The 23,106-nt window shown below is 58.7% G+C and overlaps 2 protein-coding genes across 2 annotated transcripts; both read left to right on the plus strand.

Annotated features, from left to right (window-relative positions):
- The first annotated feature begins 1,696 nt into the window (after positions 1-1,696).
- On the plus strand, positions 1,697-14,204 carry LOC148595900 (B-cell receptor CD22-like). Its single transcript, XM_088539826.1, is given in 13 exon segments — positions 1,697-1,868; positions 5,440-5,636; positions 5,727-5,859; positions 6,588-6,604; positions 9,396-9,645; positions 10,926-11,186; positions 12,157-12,429; positions 12,566-12,829; positions 13,058-13,157; positions 13,341-13,416; positions 13,628-13,725; positions 13,821-13,875; positions 14,022-14,204. Coding segments are annotated over 13 exon segments (2,079 nt in total).
- A 3,049-nt stretch (positions 14,205-17,253) lies between these two features.
- Positions 17,254-19,368, plus strand: LOC104564996 (uncharacterized). The gene has a single exon (XM_010211648.2). It carries the CDS (start codon positions 17,254-17,256, stop codon positions 19,366-19,368), a length of 2,115 nt encoding a protein of 704 aa, XP_010209950.2.
- Positions 19,369-23,106: the final 3,738 nt, after the last annotated feature.

Below are 23,106 nucleotides of genomic sequence, written 5' to 3' on the forward strand. Positions count from 1 at the left end.
GCCATCTGACGGAGGTGATTCGTAACTTCTCTCCAGGTGGACCCCATCTCCTTAGCGGATTTGCTCCTGCTGAGCAAGGATTCCCATAACGAATCCCCCATCTCCTGCCACTCTGAAACACTAAATATACTGGCAGGATCCAAAAGGTGGCCTTGGTCTCTCGCCCATTTTAACAACTCATAGAGTTTCTTCATACTCACAGCCGCCTCTCGCTTAGCAAGAATCAGCAATAGCAGCTGTGTTGTCACCTCCCTATCCATGGTTAAGGCAGTCTTTGCGGAGGGGACCCCTTACTTTCGCTCCCGGACCTGTGCCCTTGCACCTAGTCCCAGCGTGCCGTTGCACTCACCGCCGCTTCCCGGCTCCCACTCTTCCGTCCCCTGCCTCCAGCGACCTCGGGGATCGTTCGCCCGTCGCAGCCTCCTCCTCACTGGGTCCCTATTCGGGCACCAGATGTTGGGACCTGTGCAGGGTTCTGCGCAGGAGCTGAGTCCGGGTTACAAGACACGGACTCAATATGAGGTTAGGTCTTGCTCCATTTATTAGCCGAAGTGCGCGTATATTTATACCTACAAGCATCTAAGGGATTTCCAGGCTCGTTATGATTTGTTGCTAGGAGGGTTGTTAGGTCCTGACCGCATAAGCCTAACCTCAAGACCGGCCAAAGACAGTTCATTGACACTCCCCTGTACATTATCAGCAAGGCGCGGGAGGTACAGATCCTCAGCACAGCATTTTCCCTACACCTCCCTTCGCTGTTTCCATGCGAAACTCATTTCAGGGAGTAATTGGAGATGGCACGGAGTCAGCTGATTATGGGCATCTGCAAGGTCCTGAATCCATAGCTGATGGGATAATCTTCCGTGTAATTAGTTAGATTGTTGGCTCATTTAGCAACCATCTTTACGTGCTTTTTGCAAATAAGAAATTATATCCAGGACAGCACAGTATATAAGTTGTATTTGATACTCAAGAGAAGGTCTTTGGTACATTACACTGGAGTCCATGTGCATCTTACGCTGCAATCTGCCAACAACCTCCTTCTCTTCCTCCTTACTTGTCTCATTTTGCCAGACATCATACTCTCAATCCCAACTCCGTAAGGGAGCAAGAAGCTGCACTGCCTGGCACTGGAATGGATACACATTTCTACAAAAGAAACGTTGTTCCTTTCTGGGTGTGGCTTCGGAAGCTCCCTTCGTTTCCCAAGAGGGATAGAAGGAATGGAAGGAAGAGTAATGGAAGTAATGGAAAAAAAGGAAGAAAAAAAGAATAATAATAAAAAGGGTACGAATGAATAAAGAAAAGAATAGGAAAAAGAGAAAGAGAAAGGAAAAGAGAAAGGAAAAGAGAAAGAGAAAGAAAAAGAGAAAGAGAAAGAAAAAGAAAATGAAAAAGAAAAAGAAAAAGAAATTAAAAAAAAGAAAAAGGAAAAGGAAAAGAAGAAAAAGTAAAAGAGAAAGGAAAAGGAAGAGGAAAAGAAAAAGGAATAGAGAAAAAGAATCAGCAACCATAGTTCAAGCTGAGAGTTTTTATAATAATCTATGGCCTAATACGTGCTCAAAACTGTCCTGCATCAATTTCCTTCTGGCATCCAAACTGACGGGCGAACAGCAGCAGATGGTCACAGTGACCCAGACTCTTGTGTCCACTCAGGTGGTCAACATTGGTAGGGCCCCAAGGGCCTGGGTTCCTCATGCTCCTCGAGGAGAGGCTGCTTCACCTCTCCCGGCATCTCCAGAGCCAGGAGCCCAGAGCCGACCAGTTCCATCTGGAAGGTGACCGTGTGATTGAGGGCCTCGAGCATCTCTCTTATGAGGAAACACTAAGCGAGAAGATTGAGATGAGATCTCCACATGGACAGCTAGGTGAGGGGAGAATGTAAAGAGGATGGGGCCAACGTTTTCTCTGTGGTGCTGAGGGAAGGACACCTTCCCCCTGCATGTGGACACCTGGGCGGCTGCTGCACAGCATGAGTCTTGGCACTGCTTCACACTTCCCTTGGCATGCTCTTTACAGCCTCACTCCAAATGGGGCTCTGCACTTCTTCCAACTCCTAACTCCATTCTATCACTAGTGCGTAACTCCAGCATTTCTTTTGGCAGGAAAACACCAATGACCCTGTTTCTCAACCCAGCCACAAAAGGTGCCAGGCATGTGTCTTAGCATCGCGTCACAGTTCGTTTGGCATGCTCTTTGCAGCTTACTCCCCAAAGGGGAGCTATGCTTCCTCCATCTCCTAACTCCATACTATCACTAATGCGCAAGTCCAGAATTTCTTTCGCCAGGAAAACACCCACTTTCTCGTCCCCGTTGTGCCTGGCCGTTGTCTCCAGGCACATGGAGGACAAGAAGGTGCTCAAGAGTAGTCAGCGTAGATTCACCAAGGGGAAATCTTGCCTGACTAACCTGATAGCCTTCTATGATGGAATGACCGGCTGGATAGACGAGGGGAGAGCGGTGGATGTCATCTATCTCGACTTCACCAAGGCTTTTGACACCGTCCCTCACAACATCCTCCTGGGCAAGCTCCGGAAGTGTGGGATAGATGAGTACACAGTGAGGTGGATTAGGAACCGGCTGGATGGCAGAGCTCAGAGGGTGGTGATCAGCGGTGCAGAGTCTAGTTGGAGGCCTGTAGCTAGCGGTGTCCCCCAGGGGTCAGTCCTTGGTCCAGTCCTGTTCAATTTATTCATTAATGACCTGGATGAAGGCACAGAGTGCTCCCGCAGCAAGTTTGCTGATGATACCAAACTGGGAGGAGTAGCCGATACCCCAGGGGGCTGCGCTGCCATCCAGAGGGACCTGGACAGACTGGACAATTGGGCGGTGAAAAACCTCATGCAATTCAACAAGGGCAAGTGCAAGGTTCTGCACCTGGGGAGAAATAACCCCAGACACCAGTATAGGCTGGGGACCGACCTTCTGGAGAGCAGCTCTGCAGAGAAGGACCCGGGTGTCATGGTGGACGACAAGTTGACCATGAGGCAGCAGTTGCCCTCGTGGCCAAGAAGGCCAATGGCATCCTGGGGTGCGTTAAGAAGAGCACAGAAGAGTCCAGCACAGGGCTATGAGGATGATCAGGGGCCTGGAACATCTGCCCTATGAGGAGAGGCTGAGGGAGCTGGGCCTGTTCAGCCTGGAGAAGAGAAGGCTGAGAGGGGACCTGAGCAGTGTCTAGAAGTACCTCAAGGGAGGCAGTGAGGAGGATGGTGCTGGCCTCTTTTCACTGGTGGCCACTGACAGAACTAGAGGTAATGGCCACAAACTGAAGCACCAAAAGTTCCACAGGAACTTATTAACAGTGACGGTGCCAGAGCACTGGAACAGGCTGCCCAGAGAGGTTGTGGAGTCTCCTTCTCTGGAGATCTTCCAAACCCGCTTGGACGCAGTCCTGTGCCACGTGCTCTAGGTGTCCCTGCGTGTGCAGGGGGGTTGGACTAGATGATCTCTAGAGGTCCCTTCCAACCTTAAGCATTCTATGATTCTATGAAATTCCAGCATATGTTCTTGCTGCATCAGTGTCCGTATGTGCCTTTTTACTCACCGATTCCACATGTATTGTTGGAGGGAGGAAGTTGAGTAGGGCAGGTGGGTTACCCTAGGCATAAGGAGAAAAGTATGTTGTTGACAGAGATTTTTGTGTGGAATGCGTGGGTGTTTGGGACAGCTTTTTAGTAGGGAAATGCTGCTAAGGAAAGTATAGCTGTGGTGCCTGTGCTGGGGAGGGATGAAAGCAAGCAGGGACAATATCTGGGGGCTTTGCTAGGCATGCAGGGGCTAGTGATTTCAGCCGCGAGGTTTGTATTTATTGGGAGGTGAACCCCCTCAGCATGGGCTCCGTCCCTTGGGGCAGGTGGTGCGAGGATCAACGTGCTCTAGGTGACCCTGCGTGTGCAGGGGTTGGACTAGATGATCTCTAGAGGTTCCTTCCAACCCTAAGCATTCTATGATTCTATGACTAACCCACACTTCCTGCATTTCTTTCGGCAAGAAAACATCCACAACCCCGGTTCTCATCCCAACCACAAAGTGTGCCCAGCATGAGTCTTGGCACTGCTTCACACTTCCCTTGGCATGCTCTTTACAGCCTCACTCCAAATGGGGCTCTGCGCTTCTTCCATCTCCGAACTCCATGCTATCACTAATGCGCACTACCAACACGCTCCTGCCAATGGGGGGAAGGGCACCCAGGGCTCCTTGCAGGCGGGGAGGAGCCTGGACACCTGGGCCCTTTGTGGGGGGTTTCCCGAATGCCTGGGCCCCTCCTGGAGGTGGAGGGTCCCGGACGCCTGGGCCCCTTTGGTGGACTGGGGACACCCGGATGCCTGGGCCCTTTCTTGGGGCATCCCAGACACCTGGGCCCTTTTTGGGGGGTTTCCTGGAAGCCTGGGCCCCCTTAGTAGGTTGGGGACACCCGGACGCCTGGGCCCTTTCTTGGGGCTTCCCGGACGCCTGGGCCCCTCTCCCCTCAGGCTGCCCTTGGCCCCTGTTTACCCCCTCTCTTTATCAGGGCCGGTGTTATCAGGTGGAGGCGGGGGAGGCCCCGGACGCCCAGGCCCTTTTCCTGCTGCTCGTTAATGATTAATTCCCGGTATCTTATCAGCCTCGTTCCCGCTGCCAACGGCCCCGCCAGGAGCCCGGTCACCCCTGCCAGGGGCCCAGGCGTCTGGGCACCCTCGTTCCCTCCGCCTCCAAGGGGCCCAGGCGTCCGAGAGGCCCAGGCGTCCAGGCGACCTCGTTCCCCTTGGAACGCCTGGGCCCGTTCTGGGCGGCCCGGATGCCTGGGCCCCTTCCCCATTAACAGAAAGGAAGTGGGAACAATCTGCGGGGGGGGGGGGGGGGGGAAGGGGTTGGGCCCCGGACACCTGGGCCCCTTGCGAAGAGGGAAGGAAATGAGCTCGAATGGGCGCGAGCCGGGGGGGCCTGGACGCCTGGGCCCCCGGTGCCCCAGAGTGGTGGGGAGGAAGTTGGGGCCGGGTTGAACCCGGACGCCCGGGCCCCTCTCGGACGCCAGGGCCCCTTGCTCATCCCAGCAGCGCCGCTCAAATGCGGCTCCTCCTCATCCTCCTCTTCCTCCCGGGTAGGGACCTTCCCCCCCACTGCCCCGGATGCCTGGGCCCTTCCTGGACGCCTGGGCCCCTCCCGGACGCCTGGGCCCTTCCCGGACTCCTGGGCCCCTTGTGGAGGGCTGGGGATGGAGGGGGCACCCGGACGCTTGGGCCCCTCCCTTGGGGTCTGTGGGGGGTTGCAATGGTGGGGGAGGGAGGGGAGGGAGAAGCCCCCGGATGCCTGGGCCCCTGGTGGGGTTGCAGTGGGGAGGGGCTGCAATCAGGTGCCTGGGACCATCCCAGACTCCTGGGTGCTTCCCGGATTCCTCAGCCCTTCCCGGATTCCTCGGCCCTTCCCGGATGCCTGGGCCCTCTCTGTGTCCCCCAGGCTCCCGCCCCAGGTGCCCGGAGCTCGTGTGGGCCCCGGCAGCTGTGGCCTCGTGGCCAGGCGGCCGCATCATGCTGCGGTGCCGCCTGCGCCGCTGTGGGGGCCCCGGCGTCCGGGCGCCCCCCAGGGTCAGCAGCCTCCACTGGTACCGCAATGCCACCTACGACCGGGGCCACCAGGACTACCAGGGCCGCCTGGTGGCCCAGTGGGACCGCGACCCCCTAGGGGACGGAGGCTCCAATGGGGCTGACGGCGGCGGCGGCGCCCTGGGTTGGGCCCGGTTCTAGGGGGCGCCCCCTGGCGACTGCACCTTGCGGCTGGACGGGCCCCGAGAGGACGACGGCGGCGGCGGCTACGGGCTCCGCATCGTCGCCTCCGGAGGCTTCCGCTGGATGCACAATGTGACCCTGAGCGTCACCGGTGAGAGGGGCCCTGGCGGCCGCAAAGGGCCCAGGAGTCCAGGGAGAGGGGGGTGTTTGAGGGGGGCCAGGGGCTTTGCTGTAGTTGGGTCTTGGGCCCCCTATAGGGCTTTGGTCCCTTTATTTCACCCTATTTCACTCTTTTTTACCTTATTTCTCCCTTATTTCACTCTTATCTTGCCTTATTTCACCCTTATTTTCCTTATTTCACCCTTATTTTGCCTTATTTCACACTGATTTCACCTTCATTTGCCTTATTTTGCTCTTATTTCACCTTATTTTATCTAATTTTGTCAAATTTCACCCTTAGTTTGCCTTATTTCCCCTTAATTCCACTCATTCACCCGTAATCCCACACTTATCCCCCTCATTCCACCTTAATTCCCCTTAATTCCACCTTAATTCTGCTCATTCCTCCTTAATTCCACACTTAAACCCCTCATTCCATCCTAATCCCCTTAATTCCCCCTTAATTCCACCTTAATTCCCCCTTAATTCGCCCTTAATTCTGCTCCTCCCCCATTAATCCCACCTTTAACCCCCTCATTCCCCCTTAATTCCCCCTTCGGGTGTGGGGTGGGCCCAGGCGTCCGAGCAGCAGCGCCATGGGGTGGGAGGGGGGATTTTTGGGTCCCTTTTCTCCTTTTTTAACCATTTTTTCTCTTTTTCCCCCCTTTTCCCCGTCATTTTCACCCCTTAATCCCGCCTTTTTCCTCCCTTCCCCCCCAGCCCACCCCCCTGCCGCTGCTGGCCCCGCCCCTGGCCCCGCCCCTCGAGGGCCTCCCGGCCGCCATTGGCTGCTGGCTGCCCCACGCCTGCCCCGCCCCCCCAGGTGCCACCAATCCGCTGCTCTCCTGGGGAGGCCCCGCCCCCGTGGGCGTGGCCCTGGCGCTGGGCGCCCCCTCGTGGGGGGGGCGGCGGGGGGCGCCCTGCGGCTGTGCTGGGAGACCCTATGGGGGCCATAGGGGACATAGGGGACATTGTGAGACCCTATGGGGGACATAGGGGGTGCTGGGAGCCCCTATAGGGGACATAGGGGGCACTATGGGGCTATAGGGGGCGCTGGGAGACCCTATGGGGGACATTGTGAGACCCTATGGGGGCTACAGGCACGCTGTGAGACCCTATGGGGCTATAGGGGGCGCTGTGAGACCCTATGGGGGACGTAGGGGCAGGGGGACCCTATGGGGCTATAGGGAGCGGGGGGACCCTATGGGGGACATAGGGGGCACTGTGAGACCCTATGGGGCTATAGGGGGTGGGGGGAGCCTATGGGGCTAGAAGGGGCGGGGGGGAGCCTCTGGGGGGCTATAGGGGCAGGGGCAGAGTATGGGATCCCTATAGGGGCCATAGCGGGTGGGGGATATGGGGGTATAGGGGATTCCTATGGGGGCTATAGGAGGCACTTTGAGACCCTATGGGGCTATAGGGGGCAGGGGGAGACCCTATGGGGGACATAGTGGGGGGGACCCTATGGGGTACATTGGGGTGGGGAATATGGGGATATAGGGGTTCCCTATGGGGGCTATAGGGGCTATAGCAGGCGATATGGGGTGGGCATGGGGGTATAGGGGGACTATGGGGGGCATAGGGGGACATGGGGGCTCTAGGGTTTCCTATGGGAGCTATGGGGGGTCATGAGGGGTATTGGGGCACTAGGGCTCCCCATGGGGCCTATAGGGGGCAGGGGAGGTGGGGGGCATAGGGGGTTTATGGGGCTCTAGGGGGTCCTATGGGGGCTATAGGAGGGCTATGAGGGGCTATGATATCCCTATGGGGTCAATAGGGGGTTATGGGGGAATATGGGATCCCTTGGGGTCTCTAGATGGTCCCTATGGGGGCTATGTGGGGCTATGAGGTCTCTATGGGGTCTGTAGGGGATCTCTAGGAGCATTATGGGGGGATATGGGGAAATACGGGGTCTCTATGGGGTCTATAGAGGGTCTCCAGGGGGCCTCTAGGGGATATAGGGTTCTCTGGGGGGTTCTATGGGGGCCATAGGGGGTTATGGGGGGGTAGAGGAGGGTTATGGGGGGCTATGGGGTCTCTATGGGATCTATAGGAGGTCTATAGTGGGGCTATGGGGTCCCAATGGGGTCTATAGAGGGTCTATAGGGGACCTATAGGAGGGTTATGGGGGTTATGGAGTCTCTATGGGATCTATGGGGGTCTCTAGGGGGGCTGTGGGGGGACATAGGGGCCTCTGGGGGCTAGGGGATCCATATGGAGTCTCTAGGGGGTCTATAGAGGATCTACAGGGGAATTATGGGGTCTCTATGGACTCTGTAGGGGGTCTCTGAGGGGGTTATGAGGGGATATGGGGGTGATATGGGGTCCCTATGGGGTCTCTGGGGGGGCTGTAGGGGGTCTATAGGAGAATTATGGGGGTTATGGGGTCTCTAGGGGATGTCTAGGGATATTGGGGTATCTATAGGGGTTTACTGGGGGGTTATGGGGGCTGTTGGGGGATTTGGGGGGTTATGGGGTGTCTCCACGGGGTCTATAGAGGGTCTATAGGGGTTAAGGGGTCTTTAGGGGTCTGTATGGTGTCCCTGTAGCTCGTTATGGGGCGTATTGGGGTGTCTATGTAGACATAATGTGGGGTAATGAGGGGGGATATAGGGGCTTATTGGGGGGGTTATAGGGTGTTATATGGGGGGTATGGGGTCTCTATGGGTATATAGGGTGTCTCTGTGGGGCCCTACAGAGGGTCGTGGGGGCATATTGGGGGCAATGGGGTGTCCATGGGAGGTTAATGGGGAGTTATGGGGGGTATTGGGGGATATAGGGGGATTATGTGGTGTCTATAGGGGGGTCTATGCTGGACTTATGGGGTCCCTATGAGGGTTATGGGGGATACGGAGGGTATCAGGGGGATATGGGGGGTATTGGTGGCGCTAGAAGTCTCTCTGGGGGCACCTATAGGAGTTCCCCCTAGGGTCCATAGGAGTCTATGGGGGGCATATGAGGTCTATAGGGGTGTATGGGGTCCCTATGGGGCCTGGGGAGCTGTATGGGCTCTGGGGGGTCCCTATGGAGACTCTCTGGTGGGACTAGAAGGTCCCTGTTGGGTGACCTAGAGGAGGTCCCTATGGGGTCCATAGGGGTCTATGGGGTTCTGTGGGAGGATGTGGGGTCTATAGGTGTCTATGGGGCATATGGGGTCCCTATAGGGTCTGGGGGGCCATATGGGCTATTGGGGGTCCCTATGGGGACCCTCTGGTGGGCCTAGAAGGTCTCTCCTAGAGGAAGTCCCTATTGGATCTATGGGGATCTATGGGGTCTATAGCGTTCTCTGGGAGGATATGGGGTCTATAGGGGTGTATGGGGGATATGGGGTCCCTATAGGGTCTGGAAGGCTGTATGGGCTATTGGGGGTCCCTATGGGGACCCTCTGGTGGGGCTAGAAGGTCTCTCTGGGTTGACCTAGAGGAAGTCCCCATTGGATCTATGGGGTCAATAGGGTTCTGTGGGGGGCTGTGGAGTCTATAGGGGTCTATGGGGAGATGCCCCCAACATGGGGCTCCCACCCCCCAGGAGCCGCACGTGGAGGTGACGCCCCCTTCGCCGGGCATCGAGGGTGGGGAGGTGACGCTGATGTGTGGGGCCAGCGCCAACCCCCCGCCCCACAGCTACGCCTGGACATTCAATGGGGCCTCCCTGCCCCACAGCGGCTCCCGGCTCCGCCTGGCGCCCGTGGGCACCCGCCATGGGGGCACCTACAGCTGCGAGGCCACCAACACCGTGGGGACAGCGAGGGCCAGCGCGGTCCTCCTGGACGTGCTCTGTGAGTGTGGCGCCCCATAGAGCCCCATGGTGGGGTCTCCTGCGCCCCACAGAGCCCCCATGGCTGACTCTCCTGTGCCCCATAGAGCCCCATGGTGGGGTCTCCCTCACCCCATTGATCCTCCATGGTTGGGTCTCCATTGCCCCATAGGTCTTTCATGGAGGCCTCTCCATTGCCTCATAGATCCTCAATGGTTGGGTCTCCTGCACCCCATAGATCCTCTGTGGTTGGCTCTCTACCACCCCATAGATACTCAATAGTTCTGTCTCCATCACCCCATAGATCCTCCACAGTTGGGTCTCCTGTGCCCCATTGATCCTCCATGGTTGGGTCTTCAGCACCCCATAGATCCTCCATGGTTGGGTCTTCCTCACCCCATAGATCCTCCATGGTTGTGTCTCTACCTCCCCACACATCCTCGCCATGGTTGAGTGTCCATCGCCCCATAGATCCTCAATGGTTGGGTCTCAACCATCCCATAGATGCTCAATGGTTGAGTGTCTATTGCCCCATAGATCCTCCATGGTTTGGTCTCCTGCGCCCCATTGATCCTCCATGGTTGGGTCTTCAGCGCCCCATAGATATTCAGTGGTTGGGTCTCTGTCACCCCATGGAGCCCCCATGGTGGGGTTTCCATCACCCCATAGATCCTCCATGGTTGGGTCTCGACCACCCCATAGATACTCAATGGTTGAGTGTCCATTGCCCCATAGATCCTCCATGGTTGGATCCTCATCACCCCATAGATACTCCATGGTGGGGTCTCCATTGCCCCATAGATCCTCAATGGTTGGATCCTCATCACCCCATATATACTCCATGGTTCATTCTCCATTGCCCCATTAATCCTCCATGGTTGGGTCTCCATTGCCCCATAGATGCTCCATGGTTCACTCTCTACCACCCCATAGCTACTCAATAGTTCACTCTCAATCATCCCATAGATCCTCCATGATTGGGTCTCCATCCAATATCCATAGATATTCCATGGTTGGGTCCTCATCACCCCATAGATCTTCTACGGTGGGATCTCCATTGTCCCATAGATCCTCCATGATTGGGTCTTCATCACCCCATAGATCCTCCATGGTGGGGTCTCCTGCATCCCATAGAGCCACCATGGTGGGGTTTCCATCACCCCATAGATCCTCCATGGTTGGGTCTCCATCACCCCATAATTCCTCCCCACGGAGGGTGCCATAAGTTTCAGGAGGTCCCTGGGTCCCGATCGCCCCCATTGGGGCCCGGCTCTGCCCTGACCCCCTCGCTCTGCCCCACAGATGCCCCCCGGGAGCTGCACGTGGAGGTGACACCCCCTTCGCTGGCCATCGAGGGTGGGGAGGTGACGCTGATGTGTGGGGCCAGCGCCAACCCCCCACCCCACAGCTACACCTGGACCTTCAATGGGGCCTCCCTGCCCCACGGCGGCTCCCGGCTCCGCCTGGCGCCCGTGGGCACCCGCCATGGGGGCACCTACAGCTGCGACACCACCAATGCCGTGGGGACAGCGAGGGCCAGCAGGGTCCTCCTGGACGTGCTCTGTGAGTGTGGCGCCCCATAGAGCCCCATGATGAGGTCTCCTGTGTCCCATAGAGCCCCCATGGTGGGGTCTCCTGTGCCCCATAGAGCCTCCATGGTGGAGTCTCCTGTGCCCCATTGATCTTCCATGGTTGGGTCTTCATCACCCCATAGATCCTCCATCGTGGGGCCTCCATTGCTCCAGAGATCCTCCATGGTTGAGTCTCCATCACCCCATAGATCTTCCATGATTGGGTCTCCATCCTCCCATAGATCCTCCATGGTGGGGCCTCCATTGCGCCATAGATCCTCAGTGGTGGAGTCTTCAGCGCCCCATAGAGCCCCCATGATGGGGTCTCCTGCGCACCATAGATCCTCAATGGTTGGGTCTGAATCACCCCATAGATCCTCAGTGGTTGGGTCTCTACCACCCCATATATCCTCCATGGTTGGGTCTTCATTGCCTCATAGATCCTCCCCATAGGACCCCCATAGAGACCCTCAGGAGACCATTAGCTTCATCACCCCATAGATCCCCTTATAGGACCATAGGTCTCCACAGAGACTCCCATAGAGATCCACATAGAGACCCCATAGCCTCCCCCATGACCCCCCCATAGAAACCCCATAGATCCTCTATAGATCCCCCCATAGGGACCCAGGACCTGCCCCACAAGGCCCCAATGACCCTCTGTAGCCCCCTATAACCCCCTATAGCTCCCAACACCCTATAGCTCCCCATAGCCCCCTATAACCGCTAATGAGCCCCTATAGCCCCCAGTGCCCCCCTGGGTCCACCAGGACCCCCCTGACCCTCCCTGATTTCCCACCAGGGGTTTCCAGGCCCCCCCATTCCCCAATGGGAGTTTCAAGCCCCCCCCCACCAAATTTCCCCCGTGGGTTTCAAGACCCCCCTCATTTCCCTCCATCAATTCCCGCCCCCCCCCCCATTCCCAAATGTCGGTTTCCAGCCCCGCCCCCCTTTTCCCGCAGCCCCCCCTCCCCGGGCGTCCGGATCGAGCGGGACCCCCCCGGTGACGTCACTGCGGGGGCGGGGCTGCGGCTGCCCCCCCCCTGTCACCGACGTCGCCTGGTTCAAGGACGGGCGGCCCCTGAGCCCCCCGCCCGGACGCCTGGGCCCCCCCGGACGCCTGGGTCCCTCCGAGCTGGTGCTGGCGCCCGTGGCCCCTGCCGGCGCCTCCGTGTGCGAGGCCCGAAACGCCCTGGGGACCAGACGCAGCGCCCCCCTGCACATCCAGGTGCTCTGTGAGTAACGGGGCGGAGAGGGGCCCCAGCGTCTGGGAAGGGCCCAGGAGTCCGGGAGGCTCCCAACCACCAACCGAAGGGCCCCGGCATTGGGGAAGGGGCCCAGGCGTTCGGGCGCTCACCCCCTCCCTCGCAGTCGCCCCTCGGCACGTGGAGCTGGTGGCCGAGCCGGGCCTGGCGCTTCCGGAGGCTTCGGCCCTTTCCCTGCAGTGCTGGGCGGCCGCTCGGCCCCTTCGCAACTCCTTCGAGTGGTTCCGCGACGGGCGGCCCCTGGGCCGCAGCCCCGGGGGATTCTGGGGGCTGCGGTGCGTCGGGGCCCAGGCGTCTGGGCGCTACCGCTGCCGCATGAGCAACCGCCTCGGGGCGGCCGAGTCCCCTGACGTCCCGTCTACTGTAAGGGGCCCCGGCAAGGAAGGGCCCAGGCGTCCGGGTTGGGTTAGAGAGGGCCCAGGCGTCCGGGTTGGACAAGGAAGGGCCCCAGTGTCCGGGTTGGGTTCAGGAAGGGCCCAGGCATCCGGTTTGGGTCAGGGTGGGCCCAGGCGTCTGAGTGGGTTGGGGAGGGCCCAGGTGTTGGGGTTGGGGGGTCTCAGGAGGGCCCAGGCGTCCAGGCAGCGTCTCTGCCCTATAGATTCCACTGCCACCATCTTGCAAAGAACCTTCCTGGGCCTCGGCGTGGGGCTGGGCGCCCTCTTGCTCCTGGGCACCCTTGGGTGCTGCCTGCGGCGCTGGTGAGTCCTGCGGAGGGGGCCCCGGCGTCCGAGAAAGGGGCCCAGGTGTCCGGGAAGGGGCCCAGGCATCCGGGAAGGGCCCAGGAGTCTGGGAAGGGACCGAGGATTCCGGGAAAGGGCCCAGGTGTCTGGGAAGGGCCCAGGAGTCTGGGAAGGGGCCCAGGCATCCGGGTGTCCCCGCAGGTGGCGGCGCCAGGTGGCAGCAGATGAAGAACCAGTTGTGGAGCCACCAGGGACCATCTTCCTCTGCAACAAGAAGGTACCCGATGACCTCCCATCCCCCACCTTCCCAGACTCCTGGGCCCCTTCCCAGACTCTTGGGCCCCTTCCTGGATGCCGGGGCCCTTCCTGGATGCCTGGGCCCCTTCCTGGACACCTAGGCCCTTCCTGGGCTCCTGGGCCCTTCCCGGACTCCTGGGCCCCTTCCCGGACACCTGCGCCCCTTCCTGGATGCCTGGGTCCCTTTGCAGCCACGGACGCCTGGGCCCCCATTGGGTCCCGCCGATGCCCCCCTGAGTTACTCATCCCTGCTCTTCCTGCCCAGACGCTCGTTGGGGACCGGGGCCAGGTACCATGTCCGTCCGTCCCCCGGCCACGTGTCCCCCTGTCCCCGAGGGGCCCAGGCGTCCGGGTGACCCCCACGTCCTGCCGTGTCCTTGTCAGGTTGCAAGGGGACACCGTGGTCTACAGCGTCCTCAAGAGGAGCCAGGGTCCCCCCGTGTCCCTGCATGTCCCCCATGTCCCTCCATGTCCCCCAATATCTCCCATGTCCCTCCATGTTCTCTCATGTCCCCCATGTCCCTCCATGTCCCCCAATGTCCCCCATGTCCCTCCATGTCCCCCAATGTCCCCCATTCCTCTCAGGCTCCTGAAGGTCCCGACTATGAGAACGCCCCCCCTGGCCAGTGACATGGGGACAGGGATGAACACGAGGACGGGGACCTGCTCTACACGGCACTGGCCCTGTCCTCCCCCGGGACATCGCAGGGCCATCATGGGGACGGGGACAGCAAGGACACGGTGGAATACGCGTCCCTGCACCACTGAAGAACATAGGGGGACGTTGGGGGACATGGGGAACATGCGGGGACATGGGGGGGGGACGTGGAGGAACATGGGAGAACATGGAGGGACATGGGAGAACATGGAGGGACATGGCGGGGCATTGGGGACATGGAGGGACATGGGAGGACCCAGCTGTCCTGGCCTGGAATGGCCCTGTCCCTTGTCCCCTGTCTTGTCCCCATCTTCGTGTTGGGTTGGGTCGACTGGGTTGAGCTGGGTTGAGATGAGTTGGGTTGGGTTAAGTCCAGTTGGATTGAGTTGAGTTGAGTCGGGAATGGGTTGAGTTGAGTTGATTTGGGTTGAGATGACTTGGGTTGGGTTGTGTTGGATTGAAATGAGTTGGGTTGGGTTTAATTGGGTTGGGTTGAGATGAATTGAGTTGGGAATGGGTTGAGTTGAGTTGGATTGAGTTGGGTTGAGTTGAGATGGGTTGAATTGAGTTGGAATTGGGTTGGGTTGGGTTCAGATGAGTTGGGATGAGATGAGTGGGGTTGGGTTGGGAATGGGTTGAGTCCAGTTGAGTTGAGTTGGGTTGAGATGAGTTGGGTTGAGTTGAGATGGGTTGAATTGAGTTGGGTTGAGATAGGTTGGGTTGAGCTGGGTTGGGTTCAGATGAGTTGAGTTGGGTTGGGATGAGTTGAGTTGGGTTGGGAACGGAGAACATGCACGGTCATGTGGGGGACGTGGAGGGACATTGGGGACATGGGAGAACATGGAGGGACAGGGCGGGGCATTGGGGACATGGAGGGACATGGAGGGACCCAGGTGTCCTGGCCTGGAATGGCCCCTTCTGGCAATAAAAGTCACCTGTGGGGTTATTAAGTCTTGTGTTGGCCCAGACACCAGGGCCCCTCAGACACTAGGGTCCATGGTGGGGTGTGGAGGCATCCCTGGATGCCTGGGCCCTTGCGCTGTCCCAGGACTCATGCAGGTCTCTGTGCCTTGTCCCCTGTCTTGTCCCCATCTTCGGGTTGGGTTGGGTTGGGTTGAGATGAGTTGAGTTGGATCGAGATGAGTTGGGTTGAATTGGGTTCAGATGAGTTGAGTTGGGTTGGGTTGAGTTGGATTGAGCTGGGTTCAGATGAATTGGGTTGGGTTGAGTTGGGTTGGGTTGAGTTGAGTTGGATTGAGATGAGTTGAGTTGGGAATGGGTTAAGTTGAGTTGATTTGGGTTGAGATGACTTGGGTTGGGTTGTGTTGGGTTGGGTTGAGTTGGGTTGGGTTGAGTTGGGTTGGGAATGGGTTGAGTCCAGTTGAGTTGAGTTGGGTTGAGATGAGTTGGGTTGAGTCCAGTTGAGTTGAGTTGGGTTGAGATGGGTTGAATTGAGTTGGATTGGGTTGAGATGGGTTGGGTTGAGTTGGGTTGGGTTGAGTTGCGTTGAGTCCAGTTGAGTTGAGTTGAGCTGAGGTGAATTAAGGTGCACTGGGTTGAGTTGGGATTGGGCTGAGATGGGTTGGTTTGAGATGAGTTGTCTTGGGTTGAGTTGGGTAGCGATTGAGTTGAGTTGAGTTGGGAATGGGTTGAATCCAGTTGAGTTGGGTTGAGATGAGTCGAATTGAGTTGGGATTGGGCTGAGATGGGTTGGGTTGAGATGAGTTGGTTTGGGTTGAGTTGGGTTGGGAATGGGTTGAGTCCAGTTGGGTTGAGTTGAGTTGGGTTAAGTCTAGTTGGGTGGCTGGCACCAACATGGGTTGAGGTGCGTTGAGAGCCCCCAGGGTCTCCAGAACCTCCCAGGGCCTCCAGGAACTCCCGTTATTCAGAAGGGTCTCCAGGACCTCCACCATTCCCAGGGTCTCCGTAATCCCAAGGGCCTCCAAAACCTCCCAGGGTCTCTCTCCTGTCCTCAGCCTCTCCCCCCTCCACTTCTTCTTCCCTGGATGCCTGGGCCCCTCGGCGCCGAGACCGTGGAACTAGAGGGAAGGGGTGGAGGAGCCCCTGGACTCCTGGGGCCTCCTCCCCCCACGGCAGGACCATAAACCTGGACCTGGTGCTAAATACAGACCCCCAGGGCCAGGGGGTCCAGGTGTTCGGGCCCTGCCTCCCCCCATGGTGAAATGGGAACCCACAGAGGCCTAAATACCCCCTATTCGGACACCCGGGCTCCTCCCAGATGCCTGGGCCCTTCCCCAGACTCCTGGGCCCCTTCCTGGACTCCTGGGCCCTTCCCAGGACTCCTGGGCCCTTCCTGGGACTCCTGGGGCCTTCCCGGACTCCTGGGCCCCTCCCGGATTCCTGGGCCCTTCCTGGACGCCTGGGCCCTTCCCGGTTGTGGTCAGGAACCTCAAACTCCCCTGACGTCACTCGAAACCACTTCCCCCTCCACCCCCTCGAAAAAGGGCCCAGGCGTCCGGGGATTCCCTCTCCCGCCGGGTCCCTCCCAAAGGCGGCACTGGGAGCTGCCGCCGGAGCCGCCCGGACGCCTGGGCCCGTCCGAGGGAGAAGGAGGTGAGAGAGGGAGCGGGGATGGGCGGGGCAGGGGGGTGTCCCGGACTTCTGGGCCCCCTGAAGGGGTTTTGGGGGGACCCGGATGCCTGGGCCCCTCAGGGCTCTTGTGGGGGGGAGAAATGGGGCAAACTGGGAGGGCCTGGGGAAGAGGGGGCAGGACCCAGCGCCTGGGACCTTCCCGGACGCCTGGGTCCACTCCAAGCAGTTGAACAGTTGAACCCTCCATCAACCCACCCAACCTCCCCCTTTTCCAGCCCAACCAAGCAACCACCAACCACCCACCAGCCACCAACCAACCACCAACCATTAACCAACCACCCAACCACCCACCCACCACCAACCACCCAACCACCAACCAACCATTAACCAACCACCAACCACCTAACCACCAACAACCCACCAACCACCACCCACCAACCACCCACTATCAACCACCAACCACCAGCCACCCACCAACCACCATCCAACCACCACCAAGCAACCACCAACCACCCACCATCAACCAACCACCAACAAGCAACCACCAACCACCAAACAACCACCACCAATCATCAACTAACCAATCAACCACCCACCCCAACCGTGATGCTGGTCCTCACCATCTACGTGGCCACCTTGAGCGTGGGCCTCCCGGCCAACCTCTTCGCCTTGGTCACCATCCTGGGCAAGGTGCGCCGGGGCCTGGTGCCGGCCGACGTCCTCCTGCTCAACCTGACGGCCGCCGACCTCCTCCTGCTGCTCTTCCTGCCCTTCAAGGTGGCTGAGGCGGCCACGGGGGACATGACGTGGCCCCTGCCCACCGCCCTGTGCCCCATCGCCAACTTCTGCTTCTACTCCAGCATCCAGTTAAGCAGCCTCTTCTTGGCGGCCCTCAGCGTCGAGCGCTACCTCGGTGTTGCCTTCCCGCTCCGCTCCAAGCGCTGGCGCCGCCCGGGCGTCTACGTGGCCGCCAGTTGTGTCCTCTGGCTCCTGGCCACCTCCCACTGCTCTGTGGTCTTCGTTGCCGCCTTCCACGATGCCACCAATGAGTCTGTGGAAGCTGACGAAGGGTCTGGGGTGGAGCCGCAGGGGCTCGGGGAGGTCAAGGCAGTTGGGGTAGCCGCTCCTGAGGTCTTGGAGGTCAATGGGTTTGAGGTGGCCCAAGCTGAGGTCTTCATGGCTGATGGGGTTGAGATGGTCAGTCCCAAGGTCTTCAAGGCCAATCGGGGTCAGGTGAGGAATCCCAAGGTCTTCAAGGCCAATAGGGTTGAGGTGGCCCATCCTGAGGTCTTCACGGGCACTGGGGTCCATCCTAAGGTCCTCAAGGCAAATGGGGCTCAGATGACCCATCCTAAAATCTCTGTGGGTGATGGGGACCATTCAGAGGGCTTGGAGGCTAATGGGATTGAGATGGTCAATCCAGAGGTCTTGGAGGCCAATGGGGTCGAGATGGCCCATCCTGAGGTCTTGGGGGCCAATAGGGTTGAGGTGGCCCATCCTAAGGTCTTGGCAGCCAATGGGGTTGAGGTGGCCTATCCTGAGGTCTTGGCGGCCAGTGGGGTTAAGGTGGCCCATCCTGAGGTCTTCAAGGCCAACAGAGCTCAGACGGTCAAACCTGAGGTCTTTGTGGCTAAGGGGGACAAGATTCCCACCGGGTCCAACCCTGGTGCGTTCATTGCCCACAAAGCCAAGAGCTCCAACCCCAAAGCCTTCATGGCCAATAGAGCCAGAACCTCCAGCCATGATGACCACATGTCCAAAAAAGACATGACCTCCATCGCTGACATCTTCAAGGGCAACAGCTCCAAGACCTCCAAACTCTGTGTCTTTACATTCAATGGAGTCAAGATCTCCAATCCCAGTGCCCTCATGACCAACAAAGCCAAGACTTCCAACCCCAACAACTTCATGGCCAAAAGACCCAAGATCTCCAACTTCAACATCTTCACATCCAATGGAGCCAAATTCTCCAATCCAAATGTCTTCAAGGCCAACAGAGCCAAGACCTTCAACCCCAACATCTTCATAGGCCGAAGGACCAAGACCTCCAACCTTGGCATCTTCATGGCCAATGGAGCTAAGACTTCCAATCTTGATATCTTCACATCCAATGGAGTCAAGATCTCCACCCCCAACATCTTCATGGCCCACAAAGCGAAGACCTCCAACCCCAACATCTTCATAGCCCGAAGGACCAAGACCTCCAGCCCCAACATCTCGAAGACCCCCAGCCCCAACATCTCGACGGCCGCCTCCAAGCAGGGCTTCAAGTGCTATGATGACTTCTCCAGGGCACAGCTGCGCTTCGTCTTGCCACTGCGCCTGGAACTCTTCCTCCTCCTCTTCCTCGTGCCCTTCGTGGTCACCATCTTCTGCTACGTCAACTTCATCCGGGCCCTCCTGGCCCGTCCCAACATCCCCTTGGAGAAGAAGCAGCGGGCGGTGGGCTTGGCTGTGGCCACCATGGTCAACTTCAGCGTCTGCTTCGCCCCCTTCAGCGTCTCGCACGTGGTGGGATTCGTGGAGCAGCAGAGTCCCACCTGGCGCCATTACGTGCTGGTCCTCACCAGCCTGAACGCCGCCCTGGACCCCTTGGTCTTCTACTTCTCCTCCACTGTGGTGCAGCAGGCGGTGGCCAGGCTGGTGGCCGCCATGCGGCACAAACTGGTGGCCTGTTGTTGCCACCGGCAGGTGGCATCCGGGGAAGGGGCCTCCGCGTGAGGCCATTGGGTGCTGTTATGGGGTAGGAGGAAGTCTCTGTTGTGGTGGGGTAGGGTGGCTTTTTTTTAGGGGGGGGGGGTTGGTCAATGATGGGTTGTGGTGGTGGCTCTGGTGTCCATGGGCAACTTGGGGGTGGGTTATGGTGGCCACCGATGTTGGTTCTCCAGAGAGCTGGGGTTGCCATGGGTTGAGGTTCTCCATGAGTGGAGGTTCTCTGAGGTCCATTGACTCCCCTCATGGGTTAAGGTTCTTCAAGGTCCCCATGGGCTGAGGTTCTCCATGGGTTGAGATTCAACATGGGTTGAAGTTCTCCAAGCTCCACTGACCCCATGGATTGAGGTTCTCCATGGGCTGAGGTTCTCCAAGCTCCATTGACCCCATAGGTTGAGGTTTTCCATGGGCTGAGGTTCTCCAAGCTCCATTCACTCCATGTGTTGAGGTTCTCCATGGGTTGAGGTTCTCCAAACTCTACTGACCCAATGGGTTGAGATTCTTCAAGGTCCCCATGGGCTGAGGTTCTTCAAGGGCCATCACAGCCATAGGCTGAGGTTCTCTCTGCTGGTCCCTGGTCCCCAGGGACTGAAGTTTTCCACGGACCCCATGGACCCCACGGACTGAGGTTCTCCATGACCTGATGGCCCCCATGGATTGAGGTTCTCCATGACCTGATGTTCCCCATAGCTCTGTGTCTGCCGCGGGCCAGGGACCACCCCCATGATTTGAGGTCCTCCACGACCCCCTGGTGGCCACCTGGTTGTCCCCCCACCTCCCATCATGCCATGAGGCCCCAAACACGACGGATTTATTTGGCACTGTGCTCCAAGAGAGGTCACTGATTTGGTGGTGGGGGGGGGTCACCCGGTCACCTGGGCCCCCCGAGCTGGAAGCTTCCCCTCCTCCAGGCTGGGAAGGGCCCAGGCGTCCGAGCGCCGGGAACATTTGCCTAGAGGGAAACCACAGGGGAAGCAGGATGCAAATGAGGGCGGGGTCAGGAAGCGGCACCCGGATGCCTGGGCCCTTCCCGGATGCCTGGGCCCCTCCTGGATCCCTGGATCCCACCTGGGTCCCTCTCCATGTCCCTCCATGTCCCCTATAGCCCTCCATGTCCCCTCATGCCCTTCCATGTCCCCCATGTCCCTCCATGTCCCCCCATGTCCCTGTGTCCCTCCATGTCCCCCCATTGTCCCCATGTCCCTCCATGTCCCTGATGTCCCCCACGTCTCTCCATGTCCCTCCATGTCCCCCTATGTCTCCACATGTCCTCCCAGGTGCCTCCCTGTCCCCTCATGGCCCTGTGTCCCCTCATGTCCCCAATGTCCCTCCATGTTCCCCTATGTCCCCCCAGTTCCCATGTCCCTCCTTGTCCCCCCATGTCCCTCCAATATCCCCCATGTCCCTCCATGTCCCCCCATGTCCCTAGAAGTCCTTTTGATGTCTCTGTGGGGTCTTTATGGGGTCTATGCAGCCATAAGGTTATATAGGGGGCCACAGGGGGTCTCTATGGGCCTCTACGGGGTGCCAGAGGATCCTATGGGGGTTGTTGGGGGTCCTAGAGGGTGCTATGGGGCCCTATGGGGACATAGGGGGTCTTTATGGCATGTGTGTGGACCTTGTTGGGGTACTGTGGGGTCTCTACGGGGTCTCCATGGAGTCCCAGAGGGTTCCATAGGGTCTCTATGGGTCCTCTATGGGATCTATGGGGTTCTAGGAGGTCCTTGGGAGCCTCTATGGGTCTCTATGGGGACCATGGGGCCCCATACATGCCATAGATACCCTATAGAGACCCTCTAGGACCCTATAGCGCTCCACAGGACTCCATAGAGACTCCATAGGACCTTACAGGACTCTCCAGGAACTCATAGAGAACCCATAGAGACCCCCTAGGGTCCCCATATGATCCCATAGGATCCCATAGAACTCCACAGAGACCCCATGGAGACCCCCTAGGGCCCTCTAGGATTCCCTAGAAACCCCCATAGGACCACCTAATGCCCCACAGAGACCCATATATCCCTCTAGGACCCAATATATCCCCCTACAATCCCATAGGCATCATACAGACCCTATAGAAACCCCCTAGGACACCATACCGACCCCCTAGAAGATGCTATAGCCCCATAGGATCCCATAGGGCCCCAGAGGACCCCACAGGACACCATAAAGACCGCCTAGGTCTCCATAGGGCCCCAAAAGATCCCATAGATACATATAGAGACCCTCTAGGTCCCTACAAACCTCACATGACCCCCTAGAACCCCACAGATACCCATAGAGACCCCCTAGGAGCCCCTATAACTCCCTAGAACATCACAAGCTCCATAGAGGCCAAATAGAGACCCTCACAGGGCCCCACAGACCTCACAGAGACCCTATAGGGACCCATAGGACCCCTAGAATTCCCTAGAGACCCCACAGGAACCCCTAGAACCCTATAGAGACCCCATAGGATGCCATAAGACCTCATAGAGACTCCCTAAGGCCCCGGAAAACGCCATAGAGACACCATAGAGATGCCAGAGCACCCTCTAGAACCCCATAGAGACCCCAGAGACCCTTCAGGACCCCCTAGAACCCTACAGAGATTCCATAGGAACCCCTAGAACCCCATAAGACCCCATAAGACCTCCTAGAACCTCAGAAAAACCCCATAGGGCTCCCTAGAGACCTCATAGGACCCCTAGATCCCCCTAGAGACCCCCTAAAGACCCCCTAGGACCCCATAGAGACCCCATAGAACCCCATAGAGACCCCATAGGATGCCCTAAGACCTCATAGGGACCCCCCTAAGGCCCCCCAAAACCCCATAGAGACCCCATAGGACTCCCTAGAACCCCATAGAGATGCCACAAGACCCCATAGGAACCCCTAGAATCCCATAGAGACCCCATTGGACTCCCTAGAATCCCATAGAGACTCCATAGAACCGCCTAGAATCCCACAGAAATTCCATGGAACCCCTAAAGCCCCATAGAAATCCCATAGAGACCCCATAGGGCTCCCTAGAACCCCCTAGATACCCCATAGGACCCCTAGAACTGCCTACGGACCCCCTAGAAACCCCCTAGGATCCCTTAGAGACCCCTTAGAACCCTATAGAGACCCCACAGGATGCCCTAAGATCTCATAGGGACCCCCTAAGCCCCCCCAAAACCCCCTAGAGACCCCATAGGACCTCCTAGAACCCCATAGAGACCCCATAGGACTCCCTAGAACCCCATGGAGACCCCAAGAACCCAATAGAGACCTCATAGGACCCTCTGCAACCCCCTAGAGACCCAGGACCCCCAATATCCCCCCAATTCACTCCCAACCCCCCCAAGACCACCAATACCACCCAGATTCACTCCAAAACCCCCTAATATCCCCCCCAGGTCCCCCAATATCACCCAACCCCAAACGCACCCCAAATCCCCACCTTTTCCCCCCAAACCCCTTCCCAGGTCCCTACTCCCTCCCAAGACCACCCTAAAATCCCGATTTTTGGAGGGCTCCGACCCCCTCCCGAAGCCTCCCGGTTCTGCCCCCCCTGCCCTCGCGAACGACCCCCGGGATAGGGGGGAGGGGTGCACTGCGCACGCGCACACCCCCGCACTGGAGGACTCCCTCTCCGCCCCTCCCGGGAGGGTGCGCGCGCAGTGCGCAGGAGCCGCGCGAGCCCCCTCCCGCCCGGAGAATGACGCATGCGAACCACGGAGGCGCCGCCGCACCGCCCCCGTGCGCACGCGCAGTGCGCCGCCG

The sequence above is a fragment of the Tinamus guttatus genome, unplaced genomic scaffold (assembly GCF_059628265.1).
Source record: "Tinamus guttatus ecotype Peru unplaced genomic scaffold, ASM5962826v1 Tinamus_guttatus_pri_ptg000049l, whole genome shotgun sequence".
NCBI lineage: Eukaryota > Metazoa > Chordata > Aves > Tinamiformes > Tinamidae > Tinamus > Tinamus guttatus.

Coding starts and splice junctions, on each gene's coding strand:
- LOC104564996 (XM_010211648.2), top strand. CDS start 17,254: ATGCTGGTCCTCACCATCTACGTGGCCACCTTGAGCGTGGGCCTCCCG.